General features: G+C 41.3%; 1 protein-coding gene across 2 annotated transcripts in view; it reads left to right on the top strand.

Moving 5' to 3' along the window:
• ALPK1 (alpha kinase 1) overlaps window positions 1–20,547 on the top strand; it is a 131,488-nt gene that overhangs the window by 110,247 nt on the left and 694 nt on the right. For both annotated transcript variants that reach the window (XM_043570292.1, XM_043570295.1), the window contains 7 exons: window positions 1,817–1,893; window positions 3,006–3,101; window positions 5,609–5,713; window positions 6,648–8,763; window positions 11,127–11,280; window positions 15,651–15,813; window positions 17,754–17,940. In XM_043570292.1, the coding sequence (XP_043426227.1) occupies window positions 1,817–1,893; window positions 3,006–3,101; window positions 5,609–5,713; window positions 6,648–8,763; window positions 11,127–11,280; window positions 15,651–15,813; window positions 17,754–17,940 (2,898 nt within the window). The remainder of the gene's footprint in view (window positions 1–1,816; window positions 1,894–3,005; window positions 3,102–5,608; window positions 5,714–6,647; window positions 8,764–11,126; window positions 11,281–15,650; window positions 15,814–17,753; window positions 17,941–20,547) is intronic.

Raw genomic sequence — 20,547 nt, 5'->3', positions numbered from 1 at the left:
ATTTGAGATCCCAGGAGTGTTATGAACATTAATAAAACAAAATATTTTCTGTTGAATTGTGTTAAAGAAATGTATAGTTGTACACTGTGGTATTAACCGTAGGATTCTTGGTAATAATTCTGGCATCTGACTTTCAGTTCTACAGGACTCTATGTGATAAGAGGGACACCTTATTCTAAACCACTCTGACACCTTACCCATTCACTCCTCAGAGGGCATTCCTCGGGTTGTAAGGCAAAATTTATAGAATGCTAGTTGTGCTTTATTTTTTTTTTCTCTTTTAATGTTAAGGGTATACCTTAAAAAAAAAATGCCCTTAAAGCTCCGAAAGGACTATTTTTAATTTTCTGAGGAACCTCCACACTGCTTTCCAGAGCGGCTGCACCTACCCTATGACCCAGCAATAGCACTGCTAGGAATTTATCCAAGGGATACAGGAGTACTGATGCATAGGGCCACTTGTACCCCAATGTTCATAGCAGCACTCTCAACAATAGCCAAATTATGGAAAGAGCCTAAATGTCCATCAACTGATGAATGGATAAAGAAATTGTGGTTTATATACACAATGGAATATTACGTGGCAACGAGAAAAAATGAAATATGGCCTTTTGTAGCAACGTGGATGGAACTGGAGAGTGTGATGCTAAGTGAAATAAGCCATACAGAGAAAGACAGATACCATATGGTTTCACTCTTATGTGGATCCTGAGAAACTTAACAGGAACCCATGGGGGAGGGGAAGGAAAAAAAAAAAAAAGAGGGTTAGAATGGGAGAGAGCCAAAGCATAAGAGACTGTTAAAAACTGAGAACAAACTGAGGGCTGATGGGGGGTGGGAGGGAGGAGAGGGTGGGTGATGGGTATTGAGGAGGGCACCTTTTGGGACGAGCACTGGGTGTTGTATGGAAACCAATTTTTCAATAAATTTCATAAAGCACAAAAAAAAAAATCACAAAAAAAAAAAAAAAAAAGCTCCCAAAGGATGGTTAAAAGGAGGGAAAACAAACAAGGAAAAAAGATAATACGGCCAGCAATTACCAAGAGCTCTGCGGTAATAGGCTCAGAACTGTTAGACCTCAGGTTCAAATGGGCCACGAGGCAAGTATACCTGAAATGCATAGAATGCTAGTTGTGCTTTAAAATGCATGGCCCTACCCTGTTGTTTATGGTCCATCAAGCCTGAGTGGCTTGCCAACAGCCCACGAAAGGGTCTCTGGCACTGTCCCCACAGACAGGGCAACCTGGACATCAGAGGTTCCAAGGAGGGGTCCTGAGGAGGGACACAGGGCAGCGGCTATGCTGTCAGCTGGAGGGAAGAAGGAACTACTGGGGAGCCGCTGGGGGCCCTGTGGGCTTCTTAGACTGTCCCCAAGTCCTTTGCTCACCTGAACGTGGAAGACTTTAAAAAACAACAAAAAGGAAAAATAAAAAGGAGCTGTAGGTGCTCAAATAAATTACTTAATTAAATAAAATGCAAACTAAGGTGTTTGAAAATGTTAGCATAGAATGGTAATTATTCTTATAAATACTGTATTTAATTAGTTTTATGTTAATGTAGTATTATATATGATATGTAATATTTTTTACTGTTTTCCTGTGAAAGGGAAGCATTATCTGTATTAAATCAGCTGGAAAAATATGTTGCTGTTTTTCTAGCAGATTGGCATTTGCTGATTGCTCTCAATCTAATCCAGCCCTAAATTTTCCTAACAGGAGCCAGTGAATCTTCTTTCCGTATTAGTTTTCAAAAGTATTTTCTAGCACAATGCACAGATACTAGCAGTTTGTCTCATCTCTCTCCCTTTTTTTTTCAGGGATGTGGTACGAAGCAGCAGAGGTAATATGGGCCTCAATCATAGGGTATTTGACCCTTCCTCAGCCAGATAGAAAGGTGGTTTATCTAGTGCTTTTTTTCCTCTCCTATCCTACATTTGTCTTTGGATGATTATCTCCTTGTGGCATAATGCAGTGTATTGTTTATCAATTTTATTGGTCCTATTTTTATTGATTCTACATGGGCATAGGACCACGAACACTTGGTAATTTCCTCTTGTGTCTTGCTCCGTCCCCATTCACAGCCAGACTCCTGGCATGTATGTAGTGTTTTCACGTTTATTTCTATCTTTTTTTTTTAATTTTTTAAAATGTTTTTATTTATTTTTGAGACAGAGGGAGACAGATCAGAGTGGGGGAGGGGCAGAGAGACAGAGAAACATAGAATCTGAAGCGGGCTCCAGGCTCTGAGCTGTCAGCACAGAGCCCGAAGCAGGGCTCAAACTCACGAAGAGTGAGATCATGACCCAAGCCGAAGTCGGACGCTCAACCAACTGAGCCAAATCTATTTATATTTTTGTTTCTATTACTCACTTATCCATTTCTTTTATTATATATTTAGCCTTTGCCTGATTCCACAGCAAAGTTGAGATAACCAAGCTGCTTATATGTAAAATCATTTTCCCTCCGTTGAGTGAGCAGACTCCAATCCAAGAAATTTGAGAGGCACCATTTGCTTTCCTACTTAATGTTTTCATTCTCTGTACCTCTGTAAGAGTATTCTCCTCGTTAACTGGAGCACTGGGTTATCACCTGTATCAGCAATGCCACCGCCTACAACCCTTTTCCCACACAGACAGAATGGGATGCGAGGACGCATGCTTGGGCCAATCCTTTAAGCCTCTAGCAGTATGAAGAAGTTAGTGTTGACAGTCCAGTAAAGCCCAACTAAGAAATAGCTGTGTTTACACTCAGGATCTGATGATCTTTCAAGCCTGTGGCATCCAGTTTAGAAGTATTTCCACTGTCAGGATGACAAGAAGGAGGAGGAGGGGAAAGAGGAGGAGGAGGGAGAGGAGCAGGAGGAGGGGGAAGAGAGGAGAAGCAGAAGCAGCAACAGCAGCAACAATATTTCATATGGAGGACTAGTCATGGCCTTCAGGCCTTGAGATGAGACCAGTAATGGACCTTGAATTCCTAATCTGTGTTCTGTTTGTATTTTTCTTACAGGGTATTTCCACATCACTAGGTATACTGGCAGACATCTTCGTTTCCATGAGCAAAAATGATTATGAGAAGTTTAAAAACAATCCACAAATTAACTTGGTAATTATCACTTGGTCCAGAATGGCATCACCTACAAAACTGCCAACGTTCTTGGTGCTTGGTTTATCAATCTCATTCTCTTTCCAGGAGTCAGGGAGCACAGTGTCTCCCCTCTTCAAGTAACATGAACAGTCCTGGGGACAATTTCTATGGTGTCCTATTTGGCTTGATTATCTTACCACCTAGCACAGTACCACACATACAGAGGGTACTAAAAACATTAAAAATGACAAGTAAAAGAATGAATAAATATCATCAAAGTGATAAATGCTTTGAACCCCACTGATTTCTTTCAGAAAGAAATCAGAAAAATAAACTGAGGTCCGGACAAATTAAGTGACCTCTAATTCAGATTATCACAGAATTCAGTTTCCACACTTGGCCCATCTCAGTGATAAAGTAAAGGGATAACAATTATAAAACTTTAATCACCCTCTGTTCAAATCAGAGCATCTGTCACTTGTCTAGATTCTTATTCTTAATAATGAGGGTTACTGGGGCGCCTGGGTGGCTCAGTGGGTTAAGCGTCCAACTTCAGCTCAGGTTATGAATTCACAGTTTGTGGGTTTGAGCCCTGCGTTGGGCTCTGTGCTGATAGAGCAGAGCCTGGAGCTTGCTTCAGATTCTGTGTCTCCCTCTCTCTGCTCCTCCTCCCCACCCCCCCAACACTCACGCTCTCTCTCTCTCTCTCTCTCTCAAAAAGCAAACATTTAAAAAAATTAAATAATGATTACTAATTTTTATATATTCCTTTATAATTCAAAAAGTATGTGAGTGTGTGTGTGTGTGTGTGTGTATATATATACATATATATATACACACATGTATATATGTATATGAGCTCCACAAAACCCTATGAAGTAGGTAGAGCAAAATATATCATTCCGATTTTAGAGAAAAATAAACTGAGGTCCAGACAAATTAAGTGACCTCTACAGTTTGCACACTAGGTAGGAAGGAAACTAGGAGCAGAACTCAGGTCTCTGTCCAGTTTGGAGCATCAACATAGACATTGAGCTGCTCTCCTGCACTGCACTGATACTGAAATTATTTTTTTTTTTATTTTTTTTTTCAACGTTTATTTATTTTTGGGACAGAGAGAGACAGAGCATGAACGGGCGAGGGGCAGAGAGAGAGGGAGACACAGAATCGGAAACAGGCTCCAGGCTCTGAGCCATCAGCCCAGAGCCTGACGCGGGGCTCGAACTCACGGACCGCGAGATCGTGACCTGGCTGAAGTCGGACGCTTAACCGACTGCACCACCCAGGCGCCCCTGAAATTATTTTTTTAAGTTTATTTATTTTGAGAGAGATACAGCACAAATGGGGGAGGGGCAGAGAGAGGGAGAATCCCAAGCAGGCTCCACGCTGGCAGGACAGAGCCCAATGCGGGGCTCGAACTCACAAATGGTGAGATCATGACTGGAGCTAAAATCAAGAGTCAGATGCCTAACAGACTGAGCCACCTGGCACCCCGATATTGAGATTTTTAATAGTATCACAAAGATTGGCATTTTTTGTTAAATACTAAAGTGACAATAGTAACCGTACTTAATAGTAATGAGTGTGGCATAAAAAGGCTTGCAGCTTGCTGCTAACAATCTGAGTTTTAACAAAATGTGGCTTGTGCTGTCAGACCAACACACAAGAAAAGGGTTATATCTCTAGTTCAGTGCAGTTGTCTCTGATGACTGTTTAAAATTGTAAACTGCCAGGGCACCTGGTTGGCTCAGTCGGTAGAGCATGTGACTCTTGATCTCAGGGTCATGAGTTCAAGCCCCACGTTAGATATAGAGCTTACCTTAAAAAAGAAAGGAAGGAAGGACGGACAGAAGGAAGGAAGAGGAAGAAAGGAAGAAAGAATTTTTTAAAAATTGCTAACTGCCTCCCCACCCTGGAGCTCCTTGACGTCTTCCTGCTTTATTCTTCTCTTGACTGCTTGTCACCGTGTCAGATAATATGCATTTTACTCATTTTGCGTATTGACTGATCCCCTCCGCTCAATAGGAAGCAAGCTTATTTACTGCAGGCTCAACTGTCTGCTGTCTCCTTCGTGTTTAGAACAGTGCCTGGCACATGGAGGTTCTCAATGCATATTTCTAGGATGAATGAATGAATCTTAATTGCTGTGAAATCATACATTAAAAGGCTCTTTGCCAAGAACAGTGCAGAAATCATCAGCTAATTTGGCTGCAAAATGTGGGGGATTTCTCTGAACAAAGAGTTGCATGATCCTGCAGAGAAACTTGTATGAATTATTTTGCACACGTTAGGCCCACTCTGGGGAGGGAGGGGGATGGACTGTGTATGGGTGTTGGGGGATAGGACACTCAATTCCCTAGGGTCCTTTGAGATGCTTAACTCTTTCTTGGCACTGTTCGGGTGTCGTTGTGGTAAAGGGCAGGGTGTCCCTCAGATCCTGAAAGAAAAGTAAAGGAATTTCATAGCCTGACTTTTGCTAATGGATAAATAATTGTCAACACAACACTTGGCCTGTTTTCTCACAGGGTTTGCTGAAGGAGTTTGACCACCATTTGCTCTCAGCTGCAGAAGCCTGCAAACTGGCAGCTGCCTTCAGTCCCTACACACCCCTCTTCGTGCTCACGGCTGTGGTAAGCAGGGTGCAGCCCCACACTCTACCTCTCCCCAGTGATGGAAGCTACCAGTGAGAGGAAAAGGGCTAACCTAAAGTAGGCTTTGTGCACTTCATTAGAGAATTGTAATCAGACCTCATGTATGGAAAGGTTTTATCAGTCAGGGTAGTGACATCCTGGTGGAAGCTAAATTAATTCAGCCTGTGGGTCTGATGTTGTCTGCCTGAGACCAATGGTTCCCAAGCACAGCAGAATCACGCAAGGAGTCTTCTCAAAATGCACATTCCTGATCCACCCTAGACCCACTAAATGCAAATGTCTGGGATTAGTACTCGGAAATCTTTTATTCTGAAATACTGCCCAGGTGCACAGAGGGGTTTGGAAGCCACTACTCTGTTGTTTTGATTATTGTTAAATAAATGATGTGTTTATATATAGCAGTCTTATTTCTCTTTTGCATAGAGAAACTTACTGTGTCCCTGTCCCATGTATAGACTGTTTGCTGAAACTAACAACAGCAGTAACAACAACAACAGCAAGTTTATCATCTTTGATCAAAAAGTATCAGACCTGGGCTGGCTCAGTCAGAAGAGTATGTGACTCTCGATCTCAGAGTCATGAGTTCGAACCCCACTTTGGGTGCAGAGATTACTAAAAAAATAAATAAACTTTTTAAAAAAGTGTCAGGCCTATAGTAAGATGGTAGTTAAAACTAATCTCTTACACCTTCATGCCAGCCAGTCACATCCATCCCAGTCCCTTTCCCTGATTCACCAAAGAGACTTTAGGTCCTTGACTCAATATGTGATTGTGTATTTTTCTTAGAATATCTGTGCCACGTGTTTATTTTCCTATAATATTTCTAATCACTGTCCTCCAGGAATGAAGTGTTTCCTGATTCACTTCCAGTTTCTATTTCAGTGTCTGATTATGTGCTTGGTATTTTCCTCAGAATATCCGTGGCACGTGCTTGTTGTCCTATACTAGCTCTAATGACTGTCCTGTGGAAATGAAAAATTCATATCTGTGTGAAGCCAAAGAGGCCTTTGAAATTGGCCTCCTCACCAAGAGATATGATGAACGAGTTAGTGGAAAACAAGAGCTTCACAGTCTTCTCAAAGCTGCTTTTGGCCTCACCACTGTGCACCAAAGACTGTATGGGGAGACAGAGGTGGTCCGTACAGCAAGTCAGCTCTGTCATGAAGCTATGGGAAAGCTGTACAGTTTCAGTACTTCCTCTGAAAGTCAGGAGAGAGAAACTCTCTCTCAGGAGATCGTGTCAGTTATCACCCAGGTAAAGGATCATTTACAAATTCAAAGCTTCTCAAACTTAGATGACAAGTCTTATGTTCCAGAGAGTTTCAAGCACGGGTTGGATAAACCCATCTTGCATGGGCAAGTAGATTTCCAAAAAATCCTTGAAACCTATTCACAGCACCACACTTCAGTGTGCGAAGTTTTTGAGGGCTCTTGTGGGAACAACAAAGATAAACAGAAAGATACGAAAACGGGAGTCTGTATCACTACTCTAGAAACAGAGACAAAAAACATAGATACTGTGTGTACCACTGAAGACAAACCACATTTTCAAAAAAGCACCGTAATATCTTCCTCCCACAAGGCTAAGAATGGTCAGGAGAAACTCAGGAGGATAGCAAGGAAAAACTGGACCCGTTCTGATGCCTTTCGAGTCTCCTTGGATCAAGATGGGGGAACTGAGGTTGAGTCATCAGATCACAGCCATGGTGAAGGAGCTGTTTTGAACAAGTCTCTGAGTGACAGCCAGTGCTCCAGTTCTTGGAGCGAATTATCGGTGGTTAGCTCTTCTACCAGCTGGGAGGAAGTGAATTATGTGGACGATAGGTCAACCAGAAAAGAGCTTTGCAAAGAAGTGCACCTTGTGGATACTGAGTGTTCCGCTGCCCTGTCTGAAGACATCAATGAGGAAACCAGACCTGTACATCCACTATCTTCAGAGATTCACGGTCTCTCTCTCCAAGTGTCCAAGGATGACAATTTAGAGTCTTTGCAAAGTCAACGACACAGCCACGTGCCCTTGAAAACCTCCCATCCTCATAACACAACAGGCATGTTCTCAGCGTCTGGGGCGGGGCTGTTAGAAGGAGTTCCAGAAGATGTGCAGAAAGCCAGAAATGGGGGATCCAGAAATACTTCTGCTCATTCCAGACCCTCGTTTGGTTCTGCTTCTTTGTCCTCTTTTGATGCTGGTTGGCCCAAGAACACAGCCACATACCCTTTGGTCCAAGAAGAAGAAACCTTTGAACTAATTGATGAATTTCCAGAAATCAACTGTGATGCCGAAGACAGGCATGGAGAGGAAATCAAAAGAGGCACAGGCCTTACATTTAAAGAAAATTCCGCCTGGGTTGACCCGGAAGGAGAAACAGCAGAAAAAGAAGAGGATATGCCCTTAGACTCTGACATAGTCATGGAGGATTCCCTGGGCCAACGTTCCAGGACAGCATGTAGCTTTTCCCCTCTTCATTGGCCTGTTCAAAATCCTGACCCAGGAAAGAGCAGTGGCTCAGTCAAAGAGCAGGGCATCGACCCTGATGCCTCCACAGTGGATGAGGAGGGCCAATGGCTCGACAGCACAGATGTTCACCCCACAAGCAGACGTGGCTCTTACAGCCTATGTGCTCTGAGACAGTCGCGTGGTCAATGGCCTGAAACCCCCAACTCCTCTGTAAGCAGTAACATTCCCTCCTCTGATTTTAGCAAGGACTGCACTACCACGGAGGAGGGAAACAAACTAGGAAACATGCTAAACTGCAGCCAGAACTCCACCTCGTCCTCGGCAGGGTGGTTGAAATCACCAGCATTTTCCAGCGGTTCTTCTGAGGGGGAAAACCCGCAGTCCTTTCTGAATTCCAGTGGAAGTTCTTTTGTTTCATTGCCGGGAATGACAAGGCAAGAGATCCTAGAGGCTCGAGCCCTGCTCCCTGATGACTTTGAAAAACTTTTGGCAGGGGTGAGACATGATTGGCTCCTACAGAGACTGGAGAATACAGGAGTTTTTAAGCCCAATCAACTGCACCAAGCATACAGTAAGTACAACCTTTCTAGTAGGTACAGCCTCAGGAAGTATCTATGATTCTGATCGAACAGCTCTGGGGTTTGGATCCAGGCATGAGTATTTTTTAAGAGCCCTCCAGTGGCTTTGTATAAAGCCAATGTCAATAACCTTTGCTTCAGGGTATTCCTGTGTTTTGCCTGCTCCCTTGAATTCAGACTAAAAAGACAGTTCAGGTTGTTACAAAAAAAGGGCAAAACGTTCCACTATAATAGGGTTTCCCTATTTTCTATTCCCTATTTAGGGACTCTGAAGGTTCAGAATCACATTCCTTAGAGTTAAGTAACTGCTTTATTGTCATGTGCCAGTTTACAGGTGAAAAGCCATATGTACATGATCTCATACCCATTAGGGAAACATTATCATCCCCGGTGTACAGATAAGAAAAAGAGAGGAAGCCCAAAGTTGGAAAAAACAAAACAAGTTGTACATTTCCTCCTTTCTTCTTCCCTCAATTCACTTAGCCTTCGTATGTATGTGTGCAAGAGGCCCAACTTCTGTTTCCAACGCCAGCTTCTCTGATTGAGTTGCCCAGCCCTCGTCACTATCTTCCCCAGCCTCCAGTCATCTCCCTCCCCAACCCCAGACCCATGAGTTTATCTTATTTTAAGTACTTTTTCTCCTGAGTCTTCTGTTCATTCATCCATTAACATGACCTGGATGCAGAAGGTCCTTGTTCACTTTATCTTAACTTGGATCCCAAAATGTTGCATTTCTTCCTTAGGGCTCATGTCTTTCCCCCTCAAAGAAATGCTTTCTTGCTAGCACTGTTCCTCCTTTCCTTCTGGTGGAGACAGTTTTTACTTTTCCTTCCTATCTTTTCCTTTTTCAATTGAGTAGCATCTTCGTACAGTAGCTGTATTTTCTCAAGTAATTCCTGGACTTTCCCAGCCTAAACAAAACAACTCAGAGAAAATCAAGGTGCACTTTAATATGTAACCATGATTTCTGGAGTTTCCAGGAATCTCTGAGGTATAATTGTTTCATTTATTTCTATCTATGTGGTCTGGCACAGGTAGTAGCCTCCATTATCTGGGCCCCCCAGATAATTAGAAGATGCAAACATGTATCACTGTTCCAATATGAACTCTGGCATTTTACTGTTTAAAAAGCCCTTTATTTTTCACTGCTTTCTCATATATGTATGTGTGTATGTGTGTGTGTGTATATATATATATATATATATATATATGTACATATATATGTATATGTATATATGTATGTGTATATATGTATGTGTATATATGTATGTGTATATGTATGTGTACATATGTATACATATGTATACATATGTATATGTATGTGTACATATATGTGTGTATGTGTATATATGTATATGTATATATGTATATGTGTATATATGTATATATATATGTATCTCATATATGTGTGTGTGTATATATATATATACACACACACACATACATATATATATATATTTTTTATTTTTTTTTTTTTAGAGAAGGAGCAGGGGAGAGAGAGAAAGAATCCCAAGTAGGCTCCACACTGCCAGTGAAGAGACTGGTACAGGGCTCAGTCCCATGAACCATAAGATCATGACCTGAGCCAAAATCAGGAGTGGGACGCTCAATCGAATGAGCCACCCAGGTGCCCCTCCACTGCTTTCATACAGAAATTCTAGCCTTAATCCCTCTCCATCACAAGAGAAAGGTTTTGTGAATCTTCGTTATATTTGCAAAGCTTTACTTCTTTATTGTACTTCACTAACTCTTTAGTAGTATTCATAGAGAAGGCTAAAATTTGAGAAAATGTCTAAAGAAGCTAATGATTTCAGACAAGCTGGATTAGGATCTGTGTCACTTCAAATTTATTCATGAATTGTAACATCCCTTTGAAAACAACATCCAGGGGCGCTTGGGTGGCTCAGTTGGTTAAGCGTCTGACTTCCACTCACATTATGATCTGGTTCATGAGTTCAAGCCCCACGTCAGGCTCTGTGCTGACAGGTTGGAGCCTGGAGACTGCTTCAATTCTGTCTCCCTCTCTCTCTGCCCCCCACCTTTGTGTGTGTGCAGTCTCTCTCTCTCTTTCTCTCTCTCAAAATAAAATAAACGGGTAGCTCAGTCAGTTAAGTGTCCGAATTCAGCTCAGGTCATGATCTCACAGTTCATGGGTTCAAGCCCCATGTTGGGCTTTGTGCTGACAGCTCAGAACCTGGAGTCTACTTCAGGTTCTGTGTCTCCCTCTCTCTCTATGCCCCTCCCCTGCTCATGCTCTGTTTCTGTCTCTCAAAAATAAAAATAAACATAAAAAAATAAAAATTAAAATAAACTTTAAAATACAAATAACATCCATTTTTTCTTACCTTTTTTCCAGATGCTCTTTTATTAAAATATTCTAAAAAATCAGAATTATGGACAGCCCAGGAAACTGTTGTGTATTTGGGGAACTACCTGAATGTGAAGAAGAAAGGCAGACAAAGAAACGCTTTCTGGGTTCATCATCTTCATCAAGAAGAAACTCTGGGGAGGTATTTCCTTAAAACATCTATACCACTAATGTAAAATGGGCTAATTATGCCTTTCTCTTTATCATTTATGAAATTTTGAAAGAGCTGAAAAATTTGGCCAAAATGCATATTTCAGATGTCTACTCCTTCCTCCAACTCATTAATTAATTAATAGCAGTTACCACACATTGACCACCATTATGTCAGCCATTTTACATAGACATACATGATGTCAAACCTATCAGGGAAACATTATTATCCCCATCGTACAGATAAGAAAATGTCGGGGCGCCTGGGTGGCGTAGTCGGTTAAGCGTCTGACTTCAGCCAGGTCACAATCTCGCGGTCCGTGAGTTCGAGCCCCGCGTCGGGCTCTGGGCTGATGGCTCGGAGCCTGGAGCCTGTTTCCGATTCTGTGTCTCCCTCTCTCTCTGACCCTCCCCCGTTCATGCTCTGTCTCTCTCTGTCCCCAAAATAAATAAAAACGTGGAAAAAAAATTTTTTTAAAAAAAGAAAAAAAAAAAAAGAAAATGTTGTTTCTGACCATGTGGCAGGACAGAGAGCTTAAGCGCTCCCACTAACAAATGCTGACAAAAAAATCTAGTTAAACTACAAAAGCCCCACTTATAAGTAATAAATGAGCCTGCAAAAAAGGTAGGAAAATCCTTTGAGCCTACAGATATGAAGCATATCCAGGGATATAAATGTATACCGAGCCCCGAAGACACTCTGTACAAGTTTTGAGTGGGGTAGGATGAGATGGCAGCTAGTGATAAAAATTACACATGGAAGGGAGTGAGTTTAGATACCATCCATCCATATAGAGCAAGGATTCAGGAATGGATACGTCCTTAAGGAAAAAGTTTTCTTTTTTTTTTTTTCTTAAAGTTTATTTATTTTTGAGACAGAGAGAGACAGAGCATGAACGGGGGAGGGTCAGAGAGAGGGAGACACAGAATCTGAAACAGGCTCCAGGCTCTGAGCTGTCAGCACAGAACCCGACGCGGGGCTCGAACTCACGGACCGCGAGATCATGACCTGAGCTGAAGTCGGCCGCTCAACCGACCGAGCCACCCAGGTGCCCCAAGGAAAAAGTTTTCTTAAAAAAATACTCACCCCATTGAGGTAAACACCTGGAAAATTTTTAATTTGGCCTTAGTTCTTGACAACAACTTTAAGCAAAAACTCACTTGAAAAATTAGTAGCCATGTTACTATTTTTCCCCGTGGAGTCTGAGGCCTACTTTTACATCATCTGTGTATTGGCAAAGACCTATCAGCCAAGAATTTTAAGGTGAACCCTGCTCTTTATCCAAATCCAAATAATTTAAGAAATAAGTAGGAAGAGAGGAAGTAAGAGAGAGAGAAATTGGGTGATTCTTAAAAAGTGGAAGTACATTTCTTGAAAAGGTTGTTGATGATAATAATAGTAGAAACAATAAATATATTTACCAAGTATATACTTGCCAAGCCTCATTTTAAGTCATTTTTATACTAATCTAATCAATCATCACAAAACCCTATGAGGTTAATATTATTATCCCCATTTTACAGATGAGGGAACTGAGGTGCAGAGATGTTAAGAAACTTGCATCCAATGATGAAGCCGTGCGTTATGGGTTGAATGACTTTTTAACAGCTGTGTGCCCTCAGCCTCAGATTCATACGTTGAAGCCCTAACCCCTTGTACTCAGACTAGGATCTTACTGAAATAGAGTCATTGCAGATTAATTAGTTAAGATGAGGTTGTACTGGAGTAGAGTGGGCCCTTCTTCCACTATGATTGGTATCCTTATAAAAAAGAAATTTATTTTTTTAATGTTCATTTATTTTTGAGAAAGAGAGAATGTGCATGTACCTGCACACACGAGGGGCAGAGAGAGAGGGGGACAGAGGGGACCCAGGCACCCCTCTAAAAAGGAAATTTAAAGAGAGACATGCACGTGGGGGTGCCTGGATGGCTCAGTCAGGTAAGCATTCAACTTCGGCTCAGGTCATGATTTTGCGGTTGGTGAGTTGGAGCCCCACGTCGGGCTCTGTGCTGACAGCTCAGGGCCTGGACCCTGCTTCCAATTCTGTGTCTCTCTCTTTCTTTGCCCCTTCCTATTCACACCCTGTCTCTCTATCTCTCAAAAATAAATAAACATTAAAAAATAAGAGAGAGATATGCACACAAGGAGAATGCATATGAAATTGTAGTTATTGTTGCCATAAGGCAGGAACCACCAGAAGCCAGGAGGGAGGACTGGAAAACATTCTTCCCTAGTGCCTTCAGAGGGAACATGACCCTGCTGATAGCTTGATCTTGGACTTCTAGGCTCCAGAACTGTGAGAGAATCTATTTCTGTTGTATAAGGCACCCAATCTATGGCACTTGGTTGCAGCAGCCCTAAGAAGCTAATACACCAGGATGCATCATAGGAGGATCTGAGATGGGAAATAAAAGAGAATAAGAAACATGGAAGATGGAGTGAGAGGGTCCAATATATGTCTGATCAGAAAAAGATAACAAAGCAAATATCTATTTGAATAGATAATATCTGATGATTTTCCAGAATTGCCAAAACCCATTAATCTTCAAATATAAGAATCACAATGAATCCTAAGCAGGATAGAAAAGGAATGAGGGAAGAAACTAGAAGGAAGGAGGGGAGGAAGGAAGGAAGGGAGGAAGGGAGACAATCATAAGTCTACTTCTAGCCACATTGTAGTCAAACTTCAGAACACCAAGGACAAAGAAACAATCTTAAAAAGCAGTCAAAGAAAAAAGAGTTTACTACTAACAAATCTTTACTGAAGAAAAATGACCCCAGCAAAATGGCATAAGATGCCAGAAAGAATGGGTCTACATTCCCAGATTGATGATCCTGTTGGATCCTCCTAGCACTGGAGGTCCTCTGACAGAATGCTTGGGAAATGATCCTGTACCAAGGTTTGCTCAAAGTTCCAAACTGGTTCGAAGTTCTTGCAGCCCAGAGGTCCGTCCATAGCAGAAATGCTCACAGCACTGACGGAATACCTCTATTAGGACAGCTGGTCCCCTGCAGCCTGCTTTCTGATGCCATGTGGGTTCCTCCTCTGCAGCCACCCCTGTCAGGTTTCTGTTCAGATCCCCAGGAGGCTGAATGGCCAAAACTGCAGCCAACGTGGATTTCATTATCTTATTGGCAGAAACTTCTGGAGAGAGTTTTCTCTAGTTGAGGCCTGTAACTCTAACAGTTCCCTTTGATTTTTGGAGGTCGCTCTGGACGCATGTGAATTACTCATGAATTCACACCAACGTATAGCAAATATAAACCACAGTAAAGTGTGATAGTTACTTCTTGCTCCTTTCAACACTTAATCATTTACTGCCTCATTTATTTTGTCTCCAAGTATGCCTAAGTCCTTGAAATATACATATTTCATACTTTCTTTGAAACACTCAGGTCTGGCTAGCACAATGCTATACACGTAATAGGTGATGATGCAAACAAATATTTGTAGAGACGAAGGACTCGCAAGGGGAAGGGGTAGAGGAAGGCTTCAGATTGTTTAGTTAGCCTGTTTAAGACCCCGCTGCAGGTAGTAAAAGATCTGGTTGCAGAGTCTGCACTTTCTGGTGCCCATCCTGGCTCCCTTGGCTTACCAAGGAAGCCTGGCAGGCTGATTCGTTAAGGGGAGATTTCCTCTATAATCAGTATTATCCTGGATCAGTGTATCAGACAGGGTTCTTCAGAAAAACAGAGCCAAGAAGATGCAAACATATATAGACGAGAGTTATTGTCAGAAATTGGCTTGCATGGTTATAGAGGCAGGAAAATCTCAAAATGTGTAGTTGGCAAGGTGGAGACCCAGGACAACGAATGGTGTAGTTGCCAAGGCCAACAGGCGGAAGACCCAGGAAGAGCCGATGTTTCCCTTCAAGTCCAAAGGCAGGAAAGACCCATGTCCAGCTCCAAGGCAGTTTGGCAAGAGGAATGTCTATCTTGGGAGAAGGTCAGTCTTTTGCTATTTGGTCCTTCAGCTGATTGGATTGGGCCTATCCACATTAGGGGGAGCAATCTGCTTTACTCAGTCCATTGATTCAAATGTGAAATTCATCCCCAAACAACCTCACAAAAACACCCATAATAACGGTTGATCAAATATCTGGGCACTTTATGTCCAAGTGAAGGTGGCACATAGAATTAACCATCACAGTCAGCTAGCATGAATTATGTTCTGTTGTTCAGGAGGCTCTCACAAGATTATTTGAGTCATAAGAGAATTCAAGATAATATTGACTGTCTAAGGTAGAGAAAGAGTAACATCTTTCAAGCAGTTTTGTGTATCTTCTTTGGTCTTTGCTCTCTTACTCTATGGAAGGATCACTTTTGCATTTCTTTTTGTATTTTTTTCCTCTGGTCGTAGGTATGTTGGGAAAGAATATAAGGAGCAGAAGGGTCTCTGGCACCACTTCGCTGATGTGGAACGGCAAATGACCGCACAGCACTACGTGACAGAATTTAACAAGAGGCTTTATGAACAAAAGATCCCAACACAGATATTCTATATCCCGTCCACAGTATTACTGGTGAGATTAAAGGGAGTAAGGGTTTGCTTAAATAGGCCTATAAATATATGTCAGGTGAGATTTCTGGTAAAATCCAGTAAACTCAGTTACCAGACTCCTTCATCTACTTCGTCTGCTTTATCCACTTAGACATGTCAGAACTAAGAACCCTCTCTACCCTGAATATACAATTTGGATCTTGGATCTCCCAAATCACTCTGTTAATTCTGGTATCTGGTCTGCATACATGGTCAAGTTGGCATTTGTAGTATCCTTTCTTTGTGTACTGTCTGTACTTTCAACGAGAGAAGAAGGACCCTGAAGATCATACGTAGTACAAATTATTCCCTCAGCACGATGCATTCATTCCCTGTTTCACATCTGTTGGACCCCACCCCTTGTGACCAAGTGATTACTAAGTCATAGCTTAAACACCTTTAGTAAGGAAAAATAATTATTACCTTTTCACTTTCAAATAATTCTAGTTGTTAGAAAGCTCTTAGAAAAATGAACAAATCAGGAGACTATAGATGCTGGAGAGGATGTGGAAAAACGGGAACCCTCTTGCACTGTTGGTGGGAATGCAAATTGGTGCAGCCGCTCTGGAAAGCAGTGTGGAGGTTCCTCAGAAAATTAAAAATAGACCTACCCTATGACCCAGCAATAGCACTGCTAGGAATTTATCCAAGGGATACAGGAGTACTGATGCATAGGGGCACTTGTACCCCAATGTTCATAGCAGCACTCTCAACAATAGCCAAATTATGGAAAGAGCCTAAATGTCCATCAACTGATGAATGGATAAAGAAATTGTGGTTTATATACACAATGGAATATTGCGTGGCAATGAGAAAAAATGAAATATGGCCTTTTGTAGCAACGTGGATGGAACTGGAGAGTGTGATGCTAAGTGAAATAAGCCATACAGAGAAAGACAGATACCATATGGTTTCACTCTTATGTGGATCCTGAGAAACTTAACAGGAACCCATGGGGGAGGGGAAGGAAAAAAAAAAAAGAGGTTAGAATGGGAGAGAGCCAAAGCATAAGAGACTGTTAAAAACTGAGAACAAACTGAGGGTTGATGGGGGGTGGGAGGGAGGGGAGGGTGGGTGATGGGTATTGAGGAGGGCACCTTTTGGGATGAGCACTGGGTGTTGTATGGAAACCAATTGGTCAATAAATTTCATATATATATAAAAAAAAAAAAGAAAGCTCTTAGATTTAGCCCAAATCTGTCTTCCTCTGAATTCTACCTGTGAATTACAGCTCTACCTTCTGGGGCCATCGAGACCAATGTGTTTTCACTAAGATATCTCTTTAAATATAGACAGGCAACAATCCGCCTCCACTGACTTTTCTCTTATTTGGATCAAGAATATTCTGCCTCCCCAACTATATCGAATCCTTAGCTCATTCACACCTAAAGGATTTTGTTTTACTTTGGCCAGAGACATTTTTAGACCCATATTCTATTACCACTAATAATAGCTATCATCCATTTTTCACTTTCTTTATGTCAAGCACTATGCCAGACATTTAACACATTAACCTTTGAAACAACTCTGCAAAATAGATGATACACACAAACGCTTAGCTGGCATTCCAGTCCCGCGTCCCAGCACATGATCTATCCACATATCCTAACGGGCTAACTCCCTGGGGTAGGTCCCATCATGGCCTCATTTTTATGTGAGCATTTTAAAGAATAATAATAATTTTAGGTTCTCTTATATATCACATAATGTGTTAACCACCCTACATGCATTTTTCTCATATAATTCTTTTAACACTCCTATAGTGGCTATTATTATAATACCTGATTTACAAGCGGGCAAACCAAACTCTATAACAAAGCTCCTAAGTGGCAAAGCCTGGGTTCAAAGTGAGGTCTACTGGACCCCAGAGCCTGCAGCCTTCCTAGCCATTGTGGTATATTGTCTCCCATTTCTATTTTTCAGATTTTGGAAGGCAAGACAATAAAGGGATGTATAAGTGTGGAACCTTATATCCTGGGAGAATTTGTAAAATTATCAAATAATGCGAAAGTGGTTAAAACAGAATACAAAGCTACAGAATATGGCTTGGCATACAGCCATTTTTCCTACGAGTTTTCTAATCATAGAGATGTTGTGGTCGATTTACAAGGTATGTGAAATTGGGGATTATTTTTTTTACTTTTAGTGTTATTCATATGTAAATATGAGATCTTGTAACTAGCTCTTCCAGTCATTATTTAATAGATTGTTCAGTGCCTAGACTACTATGTATAATTAAATTAATCGATTTTATGGGGTGCCTGGGTGGCTCAGTCGGTTGAGCATCTGACTTTTTTTTCTTAGTTTTTTTAATTTTATTTTTTTATTTTTTAAAATTTACATCCAAATTAGTTATCATTTAGTGCAACAATGATTTCAGGAGTAGGTTCCTTAGTGCCCCTTACCCATTTAGCCCATCCCCTCTCCCACAACCCCTCCAGTAACCCTCAGTTTGTTCTCCATATTTATGAGTCTCCTCTGTCTTGTCCCCCTCCATGTTTTTATATTCTTTTTGTTTCCCTTCCCTTATGTTCATCTGTGTTGTCTCTTAAAGTCCTCATATGAGTGAAGTCATATGATTTTTGCCTTTCTCTGATTGACTAATTTCACTTAGCATAATACCCTCCAGTTCCATCCACATAGTTGCCAATGGCAAAATTTCATTCTTTTTGATTGCCGAGTAACATTCCAATGTGTATGTGTGTGTGGGGGTGTGTGTGTGTATATACACACACACATACCACATCTTCTTTATCCATTCATCCATCCATGGATATTTGGGCTCATTCCATACTTTGGCTATTGTTGATAGTGCTGCTATAAACATGGGGGTGCATGTGTCCCTTCAAAACAGCACACCTGTATCCTGTGGATAAAGAGCATCTGACTCTTGATTTCGGCTCAGGTCGGGATCTCATGGTTCATGAGTTCAAGCCCTATATCGGGCTCTGTGCTGATCGTGCAGAGCCTGCTTGGAATTCTCTCCCTCTCCTTCTCTCTCTGTCCCTTCTCCACTTGTTCTCTCTCTCTCTCTCTCTCTCTCTCTCAAAAGAAATAAACTTAAAAATAAATAAATAAATTTAATAAATTGATTTTACTATATGTAGCAAGTGCTGTCTGAAAAAAAAATGTGTAAAGGTTCTACAAGTGTCTAGAGTAATACATAATCAGTGAGAAGATCTGCCTCACATTCTGTTGAGCTTAATTCTAGAGCAAATCCACAACAGCTTTTTAAAATTTCACTTAAGTGTATTTGAGTGATGTAGGTTTTTTAATATTGCATGTTTTAATATGTGAAAATCTTTCCACTCTTTCATTTCTTCAGCCCTTTACCCTTATTACAAGTGTGATATTGGGTTTCATAAATGGTGATCATTATGGAACAGAAAGTTGTGTGTACAAAAATCTGACTTTTTAAAAATTTTCTGCATTTATATTTTAATTTTGTTTCAGTTCATCTAGTATTTTATTTATCAGAACTATTATACTGATATAAGAGCCAATACTCTTCACTTCATTTAAATGATAAATGAGGTTTATTATAATTATTATTTTTTTTTTTAACGTTTATTTATTTTTCGGACAGAGAGAGGCAGAGCATGAACGGGGGAGGGGCAGAGGGAGAGGGAGACACAGAATCGGAAACAGGCTCCAGGCTCTGAGCCATCAGCCCAGAGCCTGACACGGGGCTCGAACTCCCGGACTGCGAGATCGTGACCTGGCTGAAGTCGGACGCTTAACCGACTGCGCCACCCAGGCGCCCCATATTTTTAATAATGATTCTATGACCATTCCCCAAGATTTTGTCTACTCCCCTTCTGTAGCATTTATCATCACTCTCTGCCATATTATATATTTTACGTACTTATATTGCTTCTTAATCTGTCCCACTTCACCAGAATATTAGCTCAATGAGTGTAGGGATATTTTTTATTGTTTTTTTTTTTTTTTGAGAGAGATAAAGAGAGTGCATGTGCATGAGTGGGGAAGGGAGAGAGAGAGAGAATCTTAAAATTTTTTTTAATGTTTATTTATTTTTGAGAGAGAGACAGACAGAGCATGAGCGGGGGAGGGGCAGAGAGAGAGGGAGACACAGAATCCAAAGCAGGCTCCAGGCTCCGAGCTGTCAGCACAGAGCTCTATGTGGGGCTTGAATTCATGAGCAGGGAGATCATGACCTGAGCTGAAGTCTGACCCTTAACCTACCGACCTACCGACCGACAGACCAACCAACTGACACACCGGGGGGCCCTGAGAGACAGAATCTTAAGGAGGCTCCACACTCAGTGCGAAGCCTGACTCAGGGCTCCATCACACAACCCTGGGATCATGACCTGAGCCAAAATCAAGAGTCAGCCACTCACCAAACTGAGCCACCCAGGCACCCCAAGTGTAGGAATTTTTGACTCACTCGTTCATTGCTAAATCCCCAGTACTCAAAACAGTGTCTTGTACAGCATGTATACTCAATAAGTATTTGTTAAATGAACAGATGAATATATGAATTAATGAGTTAGGCACTAAATAAAATTATGCATCATGAAATAAATATTCAATATATTGTGATCTTAGTAATTAAACTAAGTGCATTTTACTGCTCTCTAATTCCTTGAAAATTGGTGATCTAGGTATGTCATAGCTGACAAATTTAATTACTCAGCATTTAGTTTCCCTTTTTAAGCCAATTATTGGAGTATGCAATACCAAATTCCTTAGC

This window comes from Prionailurus bengalensis, chromosome B1 (genome assembly GCF_016509475.1).
Source record: "Prionailurus bengalensis isolate Pbe53 chromosome B1, Fcat_Pben_1.1_paternal_pri, whole genome shotgun sequence".
NCBI classification, from domain to species: domain Eukaryota; kingdom Metazoa; phylum Chordata; class Mammalia; order Carnivora; family Felidae; genus Prionailurus; species Prionailurus bengalensis.
This window is presented reverse-complemented; position numbering and strand designations above follow the sequence as displayed.